Consider the following 21,376-nt stretch of genomic DNA (forward strand, 5'->3'; position numbering starts at 1 on the left):
TAGCAAGAGCCTGCTTTTGAGGTTGGAAGTCAGGTTTAGAATTTTAATGATATCCTGTATCCCACAGCCTTTCATTTGGGGAGAAACTGCTCTAAATGACCCATTTTTCTTAGTATAATGATAATCATTACGAAGAGGAAAATGAGCACTGAAGCCGGGGACAAATGCAGGCACACAGTAGATGGGGTTTCTGATTCTAACTGGCAAAACGCTACATGGAGAAATAAACCTTTTGTACTTAGAAGAAATGTAAAGATGTCTTTAAACATGTGTGTAAATTTGTAACAAATAAGTCACCGTGGCTTGAAACAGGAAGCAAGAGAGAGCAGCCATAAATATTTTATCTCCTTGGCAATGAGCTCCAGTACAGCAAATTGTCACATCCTCCTGGGGGAGAGGACGCCTGCTCAATGCTGTTGGATGGGAAAGCCACAGCATCTCCAATTTCCATGCAGCCTCCGCACCAGGCACCCTCCTCTCCTGGGATCTGGCAGCAAGGAGCCCAGGATCTTCCCCAGTGCTGGGGACAGGGCTCCTGCACTTTGATTGTTCACCCTTCTGGTTCACACCACTCCACAGGCCAGTGTGACATGTGGGTCCTGCCAAGCACAGGTCCTCAAGCAGGATTGATGACTGGCATTTTTTTTTCTTTTTTTTTTTGTCTTTATAAAGGTTTTTTATGGAGGATGGAAGGAATTTTGTTAGCAAAGCAAGCCTGGAAAACCAGTAGCTCATGTAAATGAACAGCTCAATCCAAACAGGTCCCAGGTGAAACAAGCAGCATACACCTCCCGCACAATGGGATGCTGCCCAACCAACAGCTCAGACCCCTGCGGGTACACTACACAGATGTTTTGGCTGGGCCACTGGTGGACTGAGCTTCACAAGGTGTGTGCAGGCATCCCCCTGACTGGCTGACAATGCAGGACAGATGTAAAGGAGAGGGTACCAGAGATCCAAACCGAAATATACAGGTTGTTACTTTAAATGCCCCAGCACATGCTCACTCTGGCCACCCCAACCCTTTCCTGGGTGCGTGCTGGCTGGTGCCCATGCAAGGGGCTGCAGCAGTTCCCAACACCTCTTGGTCTGGCTCCCAGGTGGCTCGGAGCATTGTCGTGTCACTGCCTCTGAGGCAGGTGGAGGACCCTTGGGAGGGCAGCACTGTGGAAACATAAATCCCTGCCTCTGGGAGCTGTTCATTAGCAGCATTTGACACAGCATGGGTGATCCTCCTTGTAAAGATGATACCAGAAAGCTTCATTAGACATGATCCTGGAAGCCCAGATTAAGGCATTTGCAGCCCTGGCTCTGTGAGCCTCCAAGCTCTGCTAAAATGTGACCCTGCTGGGGCCAGGAACCAGAAGATGCTCCGTGGAGCAGAGCCACCATTCTGCCCCTGTGCTTCCAGGTGCTGGAGCAAATTTGGGGGAACTAAGTTTGGCCACAACTCTTCATGTGACCTTGGAAGTCCTTCACCTTTAGAGCAGGAATTGAAGCCCAGCTGCTCACTGGAGATGCATTAGGCTGAATACACTGCAGATTGCTGACTGCTGCATGAGAGTGTAAACAGGAGGTGCTATGGAGAGTTGTCCTCGAGATGAAATGTGAGGCACCTCATTTAGTGCCCTGACTTTGGTCTAGAAGTCATCAGCTGCCTCTGGCCATCGTGTTCAAGCATCTAAATAATTCAGTTAAGTGAGACCCAAAAGAAACCTGTAAACATAATTCATTGGGAGAGTGAGTTCTGATCCCAGGTAATTGCTCGCTTCTGGAGTAGCCTGCAGCAGCCCCTTGGCCTGGCTTGTGCACCAGGGATGTAGCTGGTTAGGTCTGTGAGTGATGTAAGAAGTCCAGTGTCTGGATGCTGGAATTGAATTAGACACTGGCAAGACAGATTTTATTAGATTTATTAGATGGCTGGTAGAAGGAAGGCTGGAAATCAGAGCAAGAGAAATGTCTCCCTGGCAACCTCTGGGCTAGCATTACTTTTCTTGCACTGTGTCGAGATGGGTGCAATGCTTATCTCCCAAGCAATGTCAGAGCAGCAGATACCAGCATTGCCCCCACCCCAGAGGCTGAGGCACACGCAGGATGGGGAGGGTGACCCTGAGCTTGGTGCTTATATGTGGGGCCAACCACATCTGCCTGCTGTGCTCTGAGCTTACCAAGCGCTGTGACCCACTGGCGCACCATCCTTCAGATTTGGCGGTGGCGCAGACTTAAATGATGCAGAGCAAATGTAGAGCAGAGTCCACTGAGGCCCGTCTCCAGCTCTGTGGCACTACCAATGCTCTACCATGATTTAAGACCAGACAAGTTAATAGGTGTCTGTCTGCTGGAGGATGCACCACTGGGAGTGCTAATATTTCGTGACGACAGCCAGTGAGCTGTTGTCATCCATGATTAACACTGGGCCAGCCTTGTCAAAAGAAACTCACCAAGTATATGGCAATGCAAAGGTCCCTTGATTTTGCAAGTTATCTACTGGTTCTTTCTTGCTTGCTGTCCCTGTGTTACTAAGGTCTGAGGTGTACTTTGTGACACCTGAACTCTAAAAAAACCCAATCCTTGATGAAGCTTTTACTGGGTACACCCGTACCCTGCTGACTGCTCACAAGTCACTTCACTGGAGAGCAAAAATAGCTGAGATGCCTTCTCATGGGGAACTGGCTCAGATGCAAAAGCAACAGGCTGAGCAGCTCCACTCCTGTTCACAGTGAGGCTTTCACACCATGTGGGGCAGATGGCTGCCTTAGACCTGGGTGAGCAGCAGCATGCCACGTGTCACCAGAGGATGAGACCTGTTGTCACAGGAGAGGCTCTGTCTCAGGAAGGTCTCTGAGGAGCAGATAGGGGAATAAACCCTGTGGGAGCAGGCAGGCGTTGCCAGCATAACCATCTCAAGGTGGCTTGGAAGATCAGAGAGCAGCAAAATTATCCCAGAGATTAACTGGCTCCCCCCGTCTCCGCTGCTAGCTCATACAGCAGCTGAATCCTAGCATTGCCCAAGAGGGAGAGTTCTCCTCTGGGTTCTGGTTCCCTTGCGAGGTTTGGAGGTGGCATTGCACACAGCCTGGGCGCGTGGCTGGGGAGAGGGTAGCCTCGCCAGGCTCAGCGGGAGCCAGCAGACACGCTCTCCTTTTATCACAGTCGCTGGGCTCTGCTCTTCCATTCTACCAGAGTAGCCAGCAGCTGCCTTGTGTTAATTAAGAGCAGAACAATCACTCTTAATCAAAGGCCAGACCGATGGCAGCAGTAGCAGCAGCCTGCCCAGATCAATCTCTACATACTGCCCAGCTCATCCCACCTCTACTAACCCCATGCTCAGGGCTGAGAAGGAATAACAAAGGCATAATTATTTCTTTCCAGTTGCTGCAACATGCTGTCACAGCCTGCCAGCAGGGACAAGCCCGAGGCAGCTCACAAGGAGGACAGAGATGTCCCTGTGATTTGTGTAGGAGCTCTCTCAGGGCTAGCGGGTGGGCTGATTGGCCTCTGGAGGTACCTCCCCACCTACACGATGCTAACTCCCCTCCTCAAGCACCCAGGCCCTCTGCTTGCTTGGGGAAATTATACAGGAGGGGTAGGGGAAAGCTTTCTCATGGCAGCAGGAGACACACAGACATTCTTGCTGTCCTTAAACTCTAGCACAGAGCTTCCTCTGGGAGCTGGTGCAGCACCTCACAAAAGCCACTGAGCTCAGAAAGTGCTCGATACCTTCAGCATCAAATAGCAGGGGTCTCCAGCATTGCAGCTTAAGAGTCAGACCCCTTTGTCTTCCCACATCTTCCCTTTTGAACTTGACCTGGTTTATATGCATCAGCCACTTGCTGTCCACAACCTTTCTTTGCATCATGTGGGTGAGGGAGGAGGCAAGATAATGGGTCTCTCACCTACTGCCTTTATGTAGTCTGGCATCCAGTCTGGTCCCAGGGCAGAGAAACCAGCAGATTCCTCTCTGCCCAGGTCTCTAGAAGAGAACCTCAAGCTAACCCCTCATTCCTTCAGCCACCTACTTACTGCAGAATAACCCCTGCCTAACATTCTCTCACGATGGTAGGAGATACCTGCCAAATTAAGATGCATCTTCCCTAAGAGTCTTCTGACATTCTACCCCAGAGCTCTCAGCAGCCCCTTCCCCTACAAGCATACTTTCAGCACCAGAAAGCTCCCAGCACTCTCCTATTTATAGCTTCACACACCAGCTTTCATTTTCTTTTAATTAGCTGAGTCCCTTTCCGTCATGCCTAGATGAGGCAAAGGGCACCTGAGGCTGCCAGAACAGTGCTGAGAGCACTCTGGGGTGCGGGGGAGCAGTGCTTCCAGGAAAATTTGTGCCTCCCTGCAAGCACCCGGGAGAGTGAGGACAAGGATGAGCAAGAGCAGGGAGTTTTTCCATTCTCAATCTATGAGGAAGGGGGAAAGTGCCCATGTGAGGACTGTGAGCTGGCTCTGTATTTTCCTTCCCCCTAATACTGATGGTGTGAGGTTATCTGGGGACCTGGCAGTGATTCACACACGCTGTCCCAGGTGACCTGGCTAGGGGACCAGCAAGTGTGTTGGTTATATCTACTGATGGCCCACTGGGTGGGCTGGGAGCATGCTGGAGGAAACACTTAAACTCCGTCAGTGTCTCAAAAGAGTGGATAAACTACCTGGAAAACAGAAAAAAAAAAAAAAAAAAGAGTATAGCTGGGTCAAATTCCCCTGGCAGGGGCAGGTCATAACACCCCTGGGAGAGTCAATGCTGGGTGCAGGGATTGCAGGAGCACTGGGGAGGCAGGGGCATGGGAAAGTGCTGGTAGATTTTAGCAGAGAAGTAGGTCCTTATACGTGAGGCAGGCCCAGGAGGTCTCCTGAGGTAGAAGGGTGAGGAAAAGCCCCAGCACCAGTGGGGAAAGCTCTCTGAAAAGGTGAGCATGGGGTGCAGAGAGAGGAGGATGGGGACACCTCCATGAGCAGGCCCTGTACACCGTGGGCACTGAGCTCCACATGCATCTCCCACCATGGCAAACACACATGCAACCAGATGTTTGCTAAATGCAACCTGTTTTGCATGCCCAAACCAACAAATCGTGGGGGATTTTGACACTTTTCAATCTGGGGTTTAGCCCAGATCAGAATGAAATCTTGAAAATCCACCTGACTTGGAAACGTCAAGCAATTCCTCTATAGAAACAGCACATTTTGCTAGGAAAATAGTAAATTGTTTTGAAAGTGTCAAAACACAGTATTATAATTTAACATTTTATGTACCAGTCAAAATGAATAATTTACCTTCTTTAAACCCAAAATATCTAAAAAGCCCTTTTTTAGGGTGTTGGGGTTTTTTTGGCATGTCTGCATATACCATCAAACTCAGTGTGTTTGTGAACAGGGATTTGTTCCCAGCAGCTCCAGCTGCCTGCATTGACAGGAGATCCCTGGACAGGATGGCTGTGGGGGACAGGGCTGTGAACACAAAAGGCCATCCGTGCTGTGCAGGGCTCTGATTTGGGCAAGCAGCAGTTCCCCACTCCATCACAAAAATGATGTGATTTGAGAGGGTGGGTTTATTTTTTTCCTACTCGGGTAACAGGTCTGATACTTTCTGCTTGGGTTTCTTTTGGGGAAAGGAGGGGTGAAATGAATCCCCCAAGGGGGCTGAGGAGGTTTGCAGGATGAGAGCACGGTGGACGCGCTCACCGGTATAAGCAGGAGCTGGTTGTGTCTGATAGCCCTAATGCATTGTTTATGTTGGACAGGTTCTGGGAACAGTTCGCAGCTCTTTCCCATTTCTCCATGTGCCTACAGGGTAAATTATCTGTAATCATTAGCAAGTGGGCTGTTTCCTCCTTCAGACACAATTAGTGGGCAGGGTCCGGAAAAATCTTCCTCAGTCTCATTTCCTTCAGAGGATGCACTTGAGATGCCGGTACTGCCTTAGAGGAGCCAGGGCGCAGCTGCTGCCCAGAAGTGACCTTCCCCATTTCCTGGGGTACGAGCATCCCCAACTCTGTCAGTCCCTAGGGACTGCCCGGAGGGGGGCAGATGAAATTCCAGCCTGCAGGTCAGTGATGCTGAACAAGACACCCACCAGCACTGATTTTCAGCAAGGTGAGGTGGGAAAATGCAGTGGCACAGGAATGACATGATTTACAGTTTATCAGTCAGAGGAGGATTTGCTCTCCCTATAAATGCCATCCTTATGAGGCGCACTTGTAATAATTCATTGAGTCACAAAAGGCGTAAGCAACTGACAGCCGCTTCTCAGTCCCGACCCTGCCGAGAGCCTGTCACTTGGCTGTTCCTTAGTTGCTCCCTGAAGCACGGCTGGCTGCCAGTGGGCGATGCCATTGCCCAGGCGGCTCTGCCTTTTAGTCCCTGCAAAAGGTGGCCATGCCATCACCTCAATCTGCCCCACGCTGGGGACAGTGCTGTGGCACAGGGCATGGCGGGGCAGGCACTGCCAGCTGGAGAAAGGGCTTTCTGGAGCAGCAGCTTTTCAGAGGGCTGAAGGACTAAGTGAAGGGGAACTTTGGATTTACACTTGGGAAAGCTGGAATAAATCACAGCAATTAAAGTGCAAATGAAGCTTTAAGCAGTGTGGCATCCTAACTACCTGGGAAGTGTGTTGTGTATACGTTTGTCTCACTCCCTCCATCTTTTATTTATAGACAGAATTCAAATAACTTAAATAATTTAAACTAATTTGCCAGGTAGCCAGGGTTCAGGATGCACCGGCTGCCATTAATGAGGCTGTGTTTTGACAGTGGCTCCCAAGTTCTCCAGGCTTGTCTGTGGCCACCTGCTCCTCAGACGTGGGAGATGGGGTTTGTGCCAGTGGTGGCTCCCTGCATCTGCATGGCTCTCACATGTGGTGCCTGGTGCTATGCCAGGTGATGCCAGGCACAGTCAGGGAGCAGAGATGGGAGAGGATGCAGGAGGGCACTGGTCATGGGTGGCTGCATGTTGCAGTCACCGGTAACGGCACAGCTAGGGGTCATTTAATCACACCACAACGTGCCACTGGCACTGCAGTGGGAAGCATGATTTAATTTTCTTCCAAACTGCATGGGCTGATGGTGAAGCAAGGCTGTGAGCGCACATCCTCAGGTAACCACAGGTGCTTTATAGCAGCCACGAGGGTTGGAAAAACAGGTACAAAACCAAGAAATAACTCCCCAGCCAGAGCAGAGGGACCAGAGTAATAAGGGCAGGGACTGGCTGCACCTCTGCTGCTCGTTTTCCCTTGGTGCCAGAGGAATCAGGGCAGAGATGAAGAATGCAAACCCTGCACTTTGGTTGGGTTTGGACCCACCTGCAGGACCCCCAGATCTCTCCAGGAAATCAAGGGGTTCCCCCCATTCCCACTGCAGCCCCTCCCACCCTGCAGGGATGCTGGGAAGTGGCAGTTTGCACTGGGAATTGGGGTGTCCCCAAGAAAGCCCTGAGATGGAGAGGGAACATGCTGCTGCTGCCTATTCCCGTGCCATGCTGCCAGTCTTCACTGGTGCGGCTGGATACTGCTCTTCAGCTGCATCTTGCCAGCTGATCACAAGCTGCTGTGGGTGTTACAGAGTGCATTTGCTTACTCCAGTGCAGGCAACAGAGATGTTTGCATAGGATAGCGGTAGAGGAGAATATGCAATTATGAAGTGAATTTTGTCCTGGTAAGGAAGCCTATAGTTGCCAAGAGTGAAGCATCACTGCAATACCTGCTTGTGGGAGCCCTGGCACCGAGCAGGATGCAAAGGGTGCTAGATCCTTTCCTTAGGAAGCCGCCAGTCTGGCTCACTGGCACCCGTAACACCCCAAGCTCATTACGTTCAGGTGAGCTGCCTTTTATTTACAAGAATTCCTGCAGGAAGAAGAATTTTGTGAATACTTATCTAAACAAATACTTGCCTCAGATATGCTCTTGTGACTGACATGCTCATTTTCTTGTTTATCATCTAGCACATTCCTCAAGCGGTTTCTGAATGTACTGTCAAATGCAGTCATTTAAAAATTATGAATTGGGATTTTCCAGAGTAATGGTTGCTTAAAAACTACCTGCTTTTTTTAATAGTGCTCCAAGGAGAGTTTTATGTGCCCCCTTGCTGGTAGGATGGTCACGCATCATGCAAACAGGCAAGCTCTGCTCCACGGATGGGTAGAGACCTCCATGTTTCCATATAGCATCAAGGCTGCAAGAAGTGAGAAAAACACCAGCTACTGCACAGCTGGAAAGAAGAGCTTGCACTGCAGCAAAAGCTTGGAAACTATTTGCAAAAGGCAAGAGAGACACTTGCCTTGTGTAATACAGATTTAACCCAAGAGAAAGCAGCACTCGAGCCTTGTGGTTCAGCTCAGTCCCACGATCCCCTTCCTCTGCTCTGAAAGGTCATGGTAACAAATGAACATGTGTACCAAACCCATCCCAAGCTGCTACGAATCGTTAGGATGTGAGGGGAAGGAAGAATCCACTGTTTGAGCACATTTTTTTTTGCTGAAAACAGCCTGCTCAGCACTAGTGATGAAAGACTTGTTTGCTGCTGTTGTAAACACCATGAATTAGTGTTGTCCGGTGCCCTGGGTATTCACCTAGAGGCAGGGTAGGGTTTCTCTGTGCTTTCATGTAGGCATGAGGATAGCTTGGGTTGGGAGCCTGTCCTTCCCCCAGCTTCTCAGACCACACATGTAGCACCCAGGAGCAGAGGGGCATGATTTGCAAGCAAGCTGCTTCCTAACCTTAACGTGCTGTGATGCACCCACTGCCCTTTAAACAACTGCTGTCTTTTGAAAGCATAAATACTTAAGGGGGAAAGGAAAAAAAACGCTATTCCCTTCTGAAAGACCTAATTTATCTGGAATTATCTATCCTTGGCTATAAATCCCCTGTAAAACTTGGCACGAGTTTAAAAGCAGTTACAGCAGTGACTGTATATTTTTATCTGAAACCTCAAGAAAGAACAAACCGAAGCCCTAAATGGCAGCTACAAGACATTGCAGAGATACTGGTGAGAGCAGAGCTGCAGTGAGTGGCTTGCCTGGGAAGCACCATTTAGGAGGACTCGTGAATCCTCCCCATCTTTTTTGTTTCTTTCTGGGCAATTCCTGTTTGAGAAATTATTTTGACATGCCAGAATTCCCTGCTGTGCATGAGTTTAGCAATGGACACAGAATGGTCCCAGCTTGGGCAGCCCCCTGCTAACATTTGCTGAGCACTACATCCTCGCCTGCCACATCCTTCGGGAGCCAGGACACAGGTACATTCATCCCTGGTGTCCACCTACTCAGGCACACGTCCTCAGGGCTGGCTCTGAGTCACCTGGCTTCCCACTTTTTCTGCTTCGTTGTTCTCTCCCTGAAGCAGGAGAAAATCCGGCTTTTATTTAAATGAGGCCCCATAAACATATGCAGATGTGATACACTTCCCCATGCAAAATAGAGCTGGCTTATAATGGCTTACAATTCCTTAGGCTTGGCTTCTTCCTTTTAACCTCCACCTCTGCCTCTGTCCCTAAAATATGTGAGAGCCCAGGTTTGCATGTGTCGTTGGCAAGCCAGCCAATGGGGCAGGTGTTAGGCTTCTGTGGGGAGCAGAAGCATTGCCACCAAGTCCTGGGAATGCTTTGGCTAGGACATCAAGTTCCTCCTCCGACAGCTTAGGACCTCTCCCTGGGTCATGGTCCCCCTTCAGTGGGCAGATGTGACCATGGTGTCTGGGATCCACAGGGCAAGATGGGGTGATCTATGGGGTCAAGCATTTTCCTTCCAGAGAGCTACTATGCACACAGGGCTAGCTGTCACGTGGTGTGTGATGGGCATATCTGGCTATGATCATTATCTGTCTCCTCCATTCTGTAAGCAGTTTGATAGTACTCTTGAGTGCACCGGGACCTATTCCCTTCCCAGGAGTGCGTCCCAGCACAGAAAAGATTAACAAATTAGTTATGCAAGCACAGCATGGTGAGAAGGAGCCGTGGCCGTGAGCAGCCGAGCCCGGCCTGGGACCTCGTGCCATCCTGGGGACAGCTTTGCTGCCCCTTCCCCTGCCATGCTGGGGACGGCCCAAGCCCCACATGCCAGCCCTGAGCTCACCCCTACTCGAGGAGGAAAGTGCCCCCACACCCTGTGAGCTGCTTTACCTCTTCCCCTGCTGCAGCCTGCCACCCCGAGCACCAATTCACACCCAGCCAGGCGGCTGCTCGAGCAGTGAGGAAAAACCTCAGAGTCCTCCCTGGAGAGCTCGCCTTTATTCCTTGCTGGAAGCTGAGTATTCCCCTCCTTAGTTACTGATAAAACCCCATGGCCATCATCCAGCAGAGCCATCCCCATGATGGGACCTCTGCAGAACATGTGGGCCCCTCTCCCCGCTGCAGCCAGGACACAGCCAGGCTGGGACATGTGGAGCTGGGAGTGCCACAGCCCCAGTGGGACTTCACAGTATCATGGGACACTCGTGGATCTGCTTGTCTCCACCAGGGTTGTGCTCCTGCTTTCTCTATAGGAGCACCCAGGCTTCAGCTTGCTGAGGAGTTTTGGATGGAGAGTGCCTGTGTAAGGGCATCACGCCATGTTTCCATGCAGGACACTCTAGGCTGTGTTTGTCCTCAATAAAATCCTGATCTGCATTAAGCCATGCACAGGGCATGGTGGTGTGTGTCCTGGCAGTGGGACACTGGGACTGTTCCTGGTGGGAACACAGCTCATGCTGCAGTGTGGTGGGAGCTGACAGGGGGCTGTTATCCTCACCATTCATGTCCAGCACATGGAGAGACCCTAATGCTTGTTCTCTGCTATATTTTCCAGGGATGGAGGGATGTGTGTACAGCTGGGAGCAGCAGGAGCATGGCACAGCCCCACAGGGATAGATGTGAAGGTAGCGCCCTGTGAGGACACAGCAGGACCCGCCCAGACCCTGGAGGAGTGTGGGGTCTCACTTGGAAGAGGAGAGCTCCCCTTCCTGCCCTGCTGGCCAGGTCTGCCTGCTGCCTGGTTACCTACCACATTTCCAGGGATCTGTACCAGGATCTGGGGCTCAAAGCCTGGAGGTGCATTAGTGCAGTGGGATTGCTGGAGAGCCTGACAACGATGGGGGACCCACCACACACGAAGGACATCCATCCCGGAGGCTCTGCTTGCCTGTAAGCCCTGGCTGCTGCTGGCAGAGGGTGCCTAAGGCTGAGCTGCTTGGCCAGCCAAGGCTGGCAGCAGAGCCGTGGTGCTTGCAGGGCACAGCCAGAGAAGGGTGAAGAGCTGGGAGAGGGTCTGCAGGGGCAGCCCAGAGCCCCAGGAGAGTGGGAGCTGAGCCGCTGCTCCTCCAGGGATCTCTTCCTGGGGCTGGCGGACAGAGCAGCCCTTGGTCCCCAGGCTCGCTGTGGATGTCCCCCCTTGTCCCACTGGCAGGACCGCTCCCCTAGTGCCAGCGTGGAGGGAGGGCTGCTCATCTCATCATGGTGCTGCCACCGCCTGACAAGCGCCATGTCTGTTTGACCACCATCGTCATCATGACCAGCATGGCCTTCATGGACGCGTACCTGGTGGAGCAGAACCAGGGGCCCCGCAAGATTGGTGTCTGCATCATAGTGCTGGTGGGGGACATCTGCTTCCTCATTGTGCTGCGCTATGTGGCAGTGTGGGTGGGGGCAGAGGTGAAGACAGCCAAGAGGGGCTACGCCATGATACTGTGGTTCCTCTACATCTTCGTGCTAGAGATCAAGCTGTATTTCATCTTTCAGAATTATAAAGCAGACAAGAAGAACCTGGAGACAGTGGCCAGGAAAGCCCTGACCCTACTCCTCTCCATCTGTGTACCCGGGCTCTACCTAGTGCTGGTGGCCTTGGACAGCATGGAGTACATACGGACCTTTCGGAAGAAAGAGGACTTGCGGGGACGCCTCTTCTGGGTGGCCCTTGACCTGCTGGATATCTTGGACATCCAGGCCAACCTGTGGGAGCCACACAGGACTGGCCTGCCCATCTGGGCAGAGGGGCTCATGTTCTTCTACTGCTACATACTCCTCCTGATCCTGCCTTGCGTGTCCCTCAGTGAGATCAGCATGCAAGGGGAGCACATTGCCCCGCAAAAAATGATGCTCTATCCCGTCCTCAGCCTGGTCACCATTAACATCGTCACCATCTTCATCCGGGCTATCAACATGGTCTTGTTCCAGGACAGCAGGGTCTCCACCATCTTTATTGGCAAGAACATCATCGCGATTGCCACCAAGGCATGCACCTTCCTTGAGTACAAGCGCCAGGTGAAGGAGTTCCCCCTGGAAGCTCCAGCAGAACTCCCTCTCCCACAACCAGAGCACCCACAGCACACAGGGCATCCCTCACGAGCCATCACCCACGAGGGAGATCCTTGACACATGGGGGGTCACCCCCAGCCAAGCATTGGTTCAGATAGCCCTGTGCCAAGCAGAGGAGGGATGCTGCTTTCTTGCTGCATGGGGCGAGCAAGACGGACAAATCCCACCAGCGAGGGCTTTTCTAGACACAAAACACCAACCATGTTGTAATTGAGCTATGGAGTGTCCCCTAGACGTCTTCATCTCAGGTATAACCCTAGGAGTCCTCCAGACAAACCAAATGAACTTGCAAAGGACCTGAACCAGCTAACCCTTTCTGTCCGTCGTTCCCGCCACCATCTCCCCTCCTGAGCAAAGACCACTAAGGCTGCAAAGTCCCTTTTTAGTCCTCGAGCACCTCACCTTTACTCCAAGCCTGGAACGAAGATTTTGTTACTGAAGACCTTTTTATGGAGTGGGGACAGGGGCATAGGTATATGGGTTGGGGGGGAAGGTGGGACTTTTGAACCAGTAAACCCTGTGATTGTAGATGTCTCTTATCTCCAATGGTTGTGTTTACAGTTTCCTATTTATAATGGCTCCCGGGGGCTCCTTGGCTGCCCCAGGGGCCAGGGTCCTTGTGGGTCGGTGGTGGGCAAGAGCAGCAAGCCCTTTGGCAGGGAGCGGGGCTGGGAACCGGCATGGGTCCCTCACCACAGGACAAGGGGGACTGCGCCTCAAGCGGTGCACCACACCAACTCTGCTGGGAGCAATATTTGACAAGCTGAAGCTGAATAATGCTGGTGTTTTATGGATTTCATTCACTCCAAACAACTCAGCACAATATTTCTATTTTTGGAAGGGTCCCTCCCTGCCGTTGCAAGCCTCCCCACCTGCAGCAGCCGGCGCCACTGCCCTGGCCCCACCGGCACTGCTGCAGGCGGGCACCCAGGAGGGCTTTGTAGTAAGGCTGGCAATGATGCATTTCACTCTGGCATCAAGCATTTTTAAAGAGGGCTGCTTTCCACAGCTACTATATTTTTAAAATAAAATATTTCCAAAAAAAAAGAAAAGAAAACAAACCTCAAAGAAGAGCCGGGAAGGATGTGCTGCCCAGGGCTTGTGGCTGGGCTTGGGGACGGGCATGGGTCTCCTCCTCCAGTGTGTGTGGCTCGGCTGGCTGCAGGCAGCGGGGTGGGAGGTGAGGGCCAGCCAGACAATAAAAGCCCCGTGAGAGCAATGGCTTCTGATGGTCTCTTTTCTGCCAGTGTGGGGAGGGAGGGGGTGGCTCGGAGGGCAGCTCCCATAAAACTCAAATCACTTGTCTCCTCCTTTATCCACCTCCCCTAGACCCCAAGTACCAATCCAAGCAGTGCTGTGCCCTGCACTCATCAAGCGGTGGGTTCAGCAAGCAAATAAATGGTTTTTCCAGCTGAAATGCTGCCCCGGGGGTTGGGCACCTCTCAGCTGCTTGCACCTGGGGGGAGGCGCAAGGAGGCAAGCAGAAAAGCTGCATCTCAAACGTGCTGAAACGGGATATTTTTGCTTTTTTGAAACCAAACATTTAATTTTGAGGAGTCAGAATAAAATGCCTGATGCTGTTTACATTTCTGTTCCACATTTTCTTCTGGCTCTGCTCACTGAATTTGACCTAAATCTACAAATTATTTTAGTCTTCGTCTTTTCAGCCCATCATCATCTGTCCATAACATTTTGTCCAGCCCTGACCCAGCCTTCCAGACGCAGGACCAGGCAATCACAGCCCTGCTTGGCCACCCTGTTACCCAAGGATGGCTTTGGGGGGTTCTCTACTGGGAATAAATCTGCTGAGAAATCAAACGATATCTTTGCTAACAAAAGTGAATGTGCAATAAATTTAGCCAACTGGAAAAGTTTCTTCATCCTTTCCCTCAGAGAAAACAAGAGGAAAAGGGCAGGTGATTTAAAAGGTATTAACAGAAATTAATTAAATTGCTAAATTATTCTGGAATACCTATGGAATTACATATTACATCTCTACTGGTGCCATTAAAATACATGCGATTAACATCAGTACAATTAAATCCTGAGTATCTAATAACATTCTGCCACTCTTTCAGGTAATTAATTTATGAGGCTTTATTTTACAGCTCTTCCCTAGAACTGAGTGCAGGAAACCCTGCAGGTTCTGGCAGCGTGGTGCTGTGCCCAGGGCTGGGACATGCCGCTCAGGCAGCGCTCAGCATCAGGCTGCACCCGCAGTGGTAATTTATCCTGAGGATAACATTAATTACCCGGGACTTACTCTGACAGGTTGTTGTATGTATTTTTGTTCTGTCTCAGCCTGATAGCTAGCTCTGCAGCCATGCCTTATGGTGAAATGTTCATATTCCTTTGAGCCTGATCTGTTGCTAAGGTTGCTTGGAGGGATGTTTGGCTGTGCTCCCTGGATGGAGCCTGCATGGAAAGGGAATAGTGCTTTATCCTTGTTGTGCTGTAACCTCCAAGCAGGCTTAGGAGTCCCCACAACCTTTTCCTGAGGCTGCAAGACCCTGCTTTTCACTGCTGACATGGCGTTGTCTTTGTGGAGAGGGGTGTCCTTGGGGAATGGCTGCCCTGAGCCCCTGCGTTAGGAGCAGTAGTGGGAGGAGAGGAGTGGAGGCGATGCTCACCTGGGATGTGGTGCACTGCATCATTCCTGTAAAGGCACTTGAGCTCACTGGTGCTTGAAGCCCACTCTGTGGCAAAGGCAGGGAGGAGAGGCTTTTCTTGTCTTCCACTGTTCAACATCCCCCGGGGACTCTGTGTGCATCATGTTTCTTACTCAGCAACACAACTCTTTCTTTTCAAAGCCGCCTCAGAAGCAAGTGTTACGAGCTGGCCCCTCTGTAGAAGCTGCTGAAGGAAGGCTGGGAAGCAAGGTAGAGGAGCACTAGCTGGGAAAGGCAGTGTGGCAGGTATCTGTGAGCAGAGGGGAGCCAGAGCAGCCAGCAAAGACCGCAGAGACATGGAGACAGCACAGCAATGGGAGCACTTCACCTGTTCTTTGCCCGGTGCTTGCTGAGGGCAATGCAAGCACCGCTGCCTCCTCCCCAAAATCTATCCCTGCCCAGCAGAGACAAGACCCCTGGGAGCCATGGGACTTGAGGAGGGACGGCATGGTGATGGTGGCTGCACAGGGTGACTGGCTCCTCGCCCGGCTGTTTGTTAGGGGAAGGTGATTTTTTGTTGTGGGCAATGAGAACAAAAGGAAACAATTAAAACTAAATAGGCTGGAACTGAGCAATTTTTGAGCTTTCTGCTGAGAAGGTGTGTTGGTAAAAGAGCTCCTTCGTGAAATGTGAAATCCTCCTGGCAAGCTATAGACTCCCACCTGCTGAAGTGAAAGCAGCACAACAATAATGCAGAAGAAAGGACAGAAATTCCCAGCCCTCCAGTGGAAAACCCACACGGGTGACATCCCTTGCTGCCATTGGAAAACAGGCCACAGGCACAAGGAAGCCCATGCCCTTGGAGGGGAGAAGCTGGCAGTGCTTTGGGGGCCCAATTGATGCTGTCCTTCCAGTTACCAACCTGCTGGGAAGAGCTGAGGTGAATGCCCCTTCCAAGCCAAGAGACAGCCCCTGGAGTAGCCCGGTCCACTCTGTAGCTTGCAGGGCCACCAGAGCGCTGGCACCCTCTGGAGATGCAAAATCCCAGCTTTTCTGAGCCTTCCTGCTAGGCTGGTCCTGAAAGACAGCAAATTGTTCCAGTCCTGTACAGCCATGGATGATCTGTGATCATTCCCCAGCCCCAGGGATGGCCTGGGCTGAACCCATCCACTTCCCAAGTGTTGCAGAACTGCAAAACAGGAGCTCACAAGCAAGTGGAGCAAAGCAAGCCATACCAGGCTGCTGCAAAGCATCAAGCCCAGAGAAATCCATCTGGGTCCTGTCCCCCTGCCAAACATTTGGATGAAGAGGCAGCAATGGGCTTGTGCTGCTGCATGCCTAACACCAACTCTGAGAAGAGCCTGGACCCAGCTCTTGTGCCCAACAGCCTCATGGTACCTGTGGTACCTGCACCCTTATCGCTGCCTTGGGCTGAATCACCAGCTATTTTACCCTCCTGGGAGCTTGTATTCAGCACTCAGCAGCACGAGCACCTTGCTGCTGCCTTGACCTGTGTGCTGGTGTGCTCCACAGCCAAGGGCACTGGGAAGGTAAGAAGGGTGCAAGCTGTAGCTTTTCTTTCCGAGGGCCCTGGCAGCTCTCATATGTCCTACTCGTCCTCTGATGGTCTCCTTTTGGCAGGTGAAAATACCTGATGCTGCAGCCCCTGTTTAAGGCTGGGGGGAGGGTGGCTGGCAGCAGGCACCCAGCTGGAAGTGCCCTGTGGTACTTCACCCAGATTCTCTGCATGAGCACACCACTAGTGCCTTTGCAGGGTCTGAAAGTGCTTGGGAGGATTTGGGAGAAGACAGACACCCACTAGGACGATGCAGCACAAGGGTGGCCCTGTGGTCAGGTCGGCTCTCTGCAGTGTGAGACTTTGCAAACCACGCACCAAGAGCGGGGTGCCTGGGGACAGGTTGCTCTCCAGCCCAGCATCTGCTCCTTTTTGCTGAGGTTTAATTCCACTCTCATGCTGGTACTTCCCAGAACACAAGCTCCCTCGCAGCCCTGGGGCCTGGCTGCTCGCGTGTGTCTGGGCAGCAGTGAGCCCCATCTCCAACCAAACACGTGTTGCTGCTTTGCGGGTACCTGAGGCCATCACCTCCTACAGTAACCCCAGGAAGGTGCAGGGGGCAGAAGCTGCTTGAGCTGCAGGGAGGCCACGGAAGGGTGCAGGGAGATGCTGTCCCACAGGTAGTGGAGCAGCAGGGCGCTTTGCCTCCTAACCTGTGCCACTTTGCTTTCCTCCTCAAGCTCGCCGTGTGCTTGCATGCACAGCCTCGCTGTAGCAGGCACCACACTGTATGGCAGGAGGGACCAAGGCTGTACGGTTGTATTTACCTGGGCAGGGTGAAAAGGTTTTCCATTCCCTCCTTGGCAAAACCCATATGCCCTCTCTCTGGGGTGCCACACATCCTGGTGCCACCCAGTGCAGCCCCATGCACTGTCACCTCACACCATATGCAAATAAGTAATTTTATTTTTTCTTTTGTTCAATCCATGTTAATTTGTTGAGCAGAGGGAGACTGAATGTTTGTGCCAGTAGCTCTTTTCCTCCTGCCTGCCCCAGATTCAATGCACTTTTTTAGCTCAGGTCAATGCTGCAATAAAAAACCAAGGGCAGGTGCCCAGAGCACCCTAACAGCAATTCCCGTCCTCCTAAATTCCTCCTGCCCAGGTTATGTGGCAAAAGTTTGAGTTTCTCATTATTTTAATCCTAACTTTGAATGCCCTGGATTTTTAAGCTGTGTCTGCTTTTTAGGTCTGGCGCCCTTGAAGGATAATATCTATTGAAGTTATTGAGTCGGGCTTGCTCATTTAATTTCACCTTAATAAAGATTTTATGTGGTTTTGATGTGTTCAGTGTCTCAACTGTATTGACACAGCAGCCTGAAGAAGTATTATGACCATAATGGCTCAGGAAGCATTAAAAAGACCCTGGCAAGATATATTGATTGCCCTCTCTTGCAGTTGTTTGAAGACAAAGACCAGTCATAGGGAAGAGTGAGTACTGTAGTTAGTTTTTATGTGAGCTTCCCTGATGTTACAGCATTTCATTTGTGCAAAAAGCATTTGCAAACATATCTCTGCAAGTTCTTCATTGGGATGTGAAGAAGTGGTGGTCCTGTTGCTGGGACGCTGTCAGGAGGGGAATTTTGAAGGAAAAATGCTGCAGATAGCAGAAAAGTCACCTCCAAGGAAGGGGAATTAAAGTGTGAATAAATAAATAAGTGAAGGAAATGCCCAGGTCCTTCCCACTGGTGTATCCCGGAGAAAAAGCCCGCAGGCTGATTGTAGCTCACTGATGACTCGCTGTAACATCTTAAGGGAAATTGTAAATCATCTTCTGAAATTTGTCCTCACAACTGTGGGTTTCCCCATTGGCCCTTCCCAGCTACTGTACCCTCAGCATCTGTGTGAAAATGCAGATGTGTTATGGGCATGGTACGCTAAGTGGAACAGAGATAAAAATTAGTAGAATGATCCATTGGCAGGTGCAGGAACACCCTTGAGATGGAAGAGGAGCATAATCAGTGCCTCATGGCCAGTATGTGCATACAAAGATACACCCGGGAGGCCCCTGTGCAGTCACCTGCCCAATTGCTAATAGGAGGATTATTTTAAAACACAATTTACTAATTGCAACCCATTTCCTCCAGCCCAAGCCATGGTGACTTCTGTTCAAAGGAGCCATGCACCAAGGAAGAAAATCAGCTGCAGCAAACCAGCAGCATCCCTAACTGTATAGCCATGCATTATTCTGCTGGGTGATGCTGGTGCAGGCTCTGCCCTCTGCACCAGCCTGGTGTTCGGGTGCAGGGGCTGGGCTCCTGCTTGGCTTTTGGGTAGGGCAGAGGGAAGGAGGGTGTCCCAAGAAGCAAGTCAACAAAACACATGTAATGTGCATGCCAGGCACATCCTCCCATACCCTGAGTGGACCATGCCAATGTCTCAGCTCCCAGGGCTTTGCACACAAGCCTGCTCTGCCCAGCAGAATAAATACCTTGAGCAGAAAAAGGCACTGTTTCCCTTTTTTGCACTAGTGCCAGGGAGAACTTAGTATTCAAAAATTGTTTTCAGATGTTTTACTTCACAGCTGGTGAATGAACTCAGAGAACTCAATAAACCTCTTTGTAAGAAATTATCTCTCATTAATCTCTACGGTGAGGCTCCACCTGGAATAGCATAAATCTTTACCTGCACATACTAGGAGACAGGGGAATGGGCCATAGGCAGTAAGCATGTTATACTGGGAGAATCCCAAATGCCAAATAAAGAATAAATCCTCATAAAATTTTCCTGCTGATCTCTTCCTGGGAAAAGGACATAAGCACTTGGAGGAGATGGATCCTTGGTGGAAGGGCTTTTAGCAGGAGATAGGGCAGCACAAGGGCTTTGAGCAGTCTGCAGGTGTTTTGGGGGAAACCTCTTTTCCATCAGACATTTCCAGAAATGTCCAAAGGCTGCTGCCTGCTCAGAAGCAAATCATTCCACAAGAACTGCCTGCTTGCAGCTCCCTGCCTCATCCCGACTAGCTGCTTTGGAAACCACATGGTTTCTGCCTTGTCCTTGTCCACACCAATAAGCTGGGCTTGCTGTGCTCGAGCATGCCGTGCACCTTCAGCATGTACAATCACACTCCTACAAGTCTCACAGTTACCAAACCCATCTCCCCGCAGCAGGACATCTCTGTAAAATGCTACATTTGGAAAGGAGAAAGATGATGTGAGCAAGCCTTGAACAGCTTGCCGTAGAAATAGCACCCAGAGTTTTCTCCCTTGTAGGAGATTCTGAAGTTTATTTCGGTGTCCTTTGCTTTAGTGCAACAGATGGCAGGGAGATGTGGTAGCCCAGAATATTAATGCTTCCCTCCAGGATCCATGTCCTCAGAGCAACTGGCACCACTGTGCTTTTGCTGAGCGTCATGCAGCTTCATCTTCTGACTCAGGGCCATGCTCTTCCCACGTCAGCAAGGAATTAAAATGTGTGGCTCTGTCCGTGGCCCCCTCAGGGATGGGGTATTTTGCACCAGGAAAGCTGCAGGTCAAAGCCTGGGGCTGGGAAGCAGGGATGTGTTTATGGCAGAGGTATCAGCCACTTTGCACAAATGGGAAGCAAATGGAAAACTAAAACAGCAGTGAAGAAAATCTGTTCTGCAACCATAACCACTACATTGTGCTGGAAAGAGTATTAAGCCTGTATTTTAAGAGTTGTCTTTTATTGATACCTAATGTCCCATGACCACTGTCCAATGAGAAGCAATTAAGCATTTGCTTAGGTAAAATGTATGTCTTCAAGTGATACCTGGGCAAAGAATCTTCCACCATAATGTCAATATATGATTTTGTACTATGGAAATAAGTGTGTCATAAAAATCCCTCTGCTCCTGTATAATGGGTACCCTTTCTCTGTTCCCAGCATGTCACAGTGGCACTCTGCATGCTGGAGCTATGGGGGCTGTGGCTCAACTTCCCAGCTTGCATGTAATCCAGAGCTGAGTGCAGCCTGCCATGGTCCCTCAGACTTCAGCTGACAGGCTGTGGCAAAGGACTGTAAGCCATTCAGAAAGGATAAAATTATACAGCTCTAAAGTTTAATAATATGAGCCCAAGCAATCACATAGATAAATTTAATGGTCACCACTCAGAGACCTGCTGGCTAGATTGTAACATTTGACCAGGTTGCTGAATAATATGCCAGTCTTTCTCAGACTCAGGGAGGCCTATACAAGGCAGCAGGATGGAGATCAGCATTTCAGCCCTTTCCAAATCTGTGTAGGAAGGAGCTGGCTCTAAAAGCGGAGGGCCATGAGTCTTACACCTCCCAAGCACAACACTGTCAATGGGCCGGGTGCTTTCTGCTGGGAATGCAATGCTACTAAGCCCAGTGGCACCCTGCAGCCCCTTCTACCCCTGCTTTGGGCTGTTGGGACTTCTGGGCATCTCTTCCCATGGTCTGCAAGATCTCCTCTCAGCTGCCTCACACTTCTGTTAGGCACTTTCCAGGGACTCTGCCTGATGGAGTTTTTCTTTTATACATTTTTAGTAAAAGTAGAAAATTACATCCATACTATTATGAGTACTATACACGAGTGCTGCGGGGTTCACGATTTAAAAGTGCTCATAGCAACTGTGTCTGTGACATCCTAACACAGGCACTTAAAGGCTCTTTGATTTTTGTTTCAACATGAGCAACCGTTAAGGTTCAGGGCACATGGACTTGCAAGGGAAAGAATGTGCTTTAATATCTGTCTCTGTTCTTCTTCCATGGGTTCATGCGGATGCTGGAAAGGTTGCCAATGCCTGCAGTAAGCTAATACCTGGGGCCTTGTGGAGAGATCAGTGGCACTGCCAGGAATGTCCTGGCTGCAGCAGGTCTCCTTGCTTACAAGCCCAACCTTTCCAAAACACCCTGCACATTTGCTTTCTTCAGGATCAAGCTTACAATAGATTTCTGCTTCTTTCTTTTTCCCAAATATCC

At 50.7% G+C, this 21,376-nt stretch overlaps 1 protein-coding gene across 1 annotated transcript in view; it reads left to right on the plus strand.

The window, feature by feature from the left end:
• Nucleotides 1-13,868, plus strand: part of TMEM121 (transmembrane protein 121) — a 37,584-nt gene extending 23,716 nt beyond the window's left edge. The window contains 2 exon segments of the mRNA XM_030495021.1: nt 10,780-12,244; nt 12,246-13,868. Coding sequence (XP_030350881.1) covers nt 11,424-12,244; nt 12,246-12,498 — 1,074 coding nt within the window. The 5' untranslated portion in view covers nt 10,780-11,423 and the 3' untranslated portion in view covers nt 12,499-13,868.
• Nucleotides 13,869-21,376: the final 7,508 nt, after the last annotated feature.

This window comes from Strigops habroptila, chromosome 8, assembly GCF_004027225.2.
Source record: "Strigops habroptila isolate Jane chromosome 8, bStrHab1.2.pri, whole genome shotgun sequence".
NCBI lineage: Eukaryota > Metazoa > Chordata > Aves > Psittaciformes > Psittacidae > Strigops > Strigops habroptila.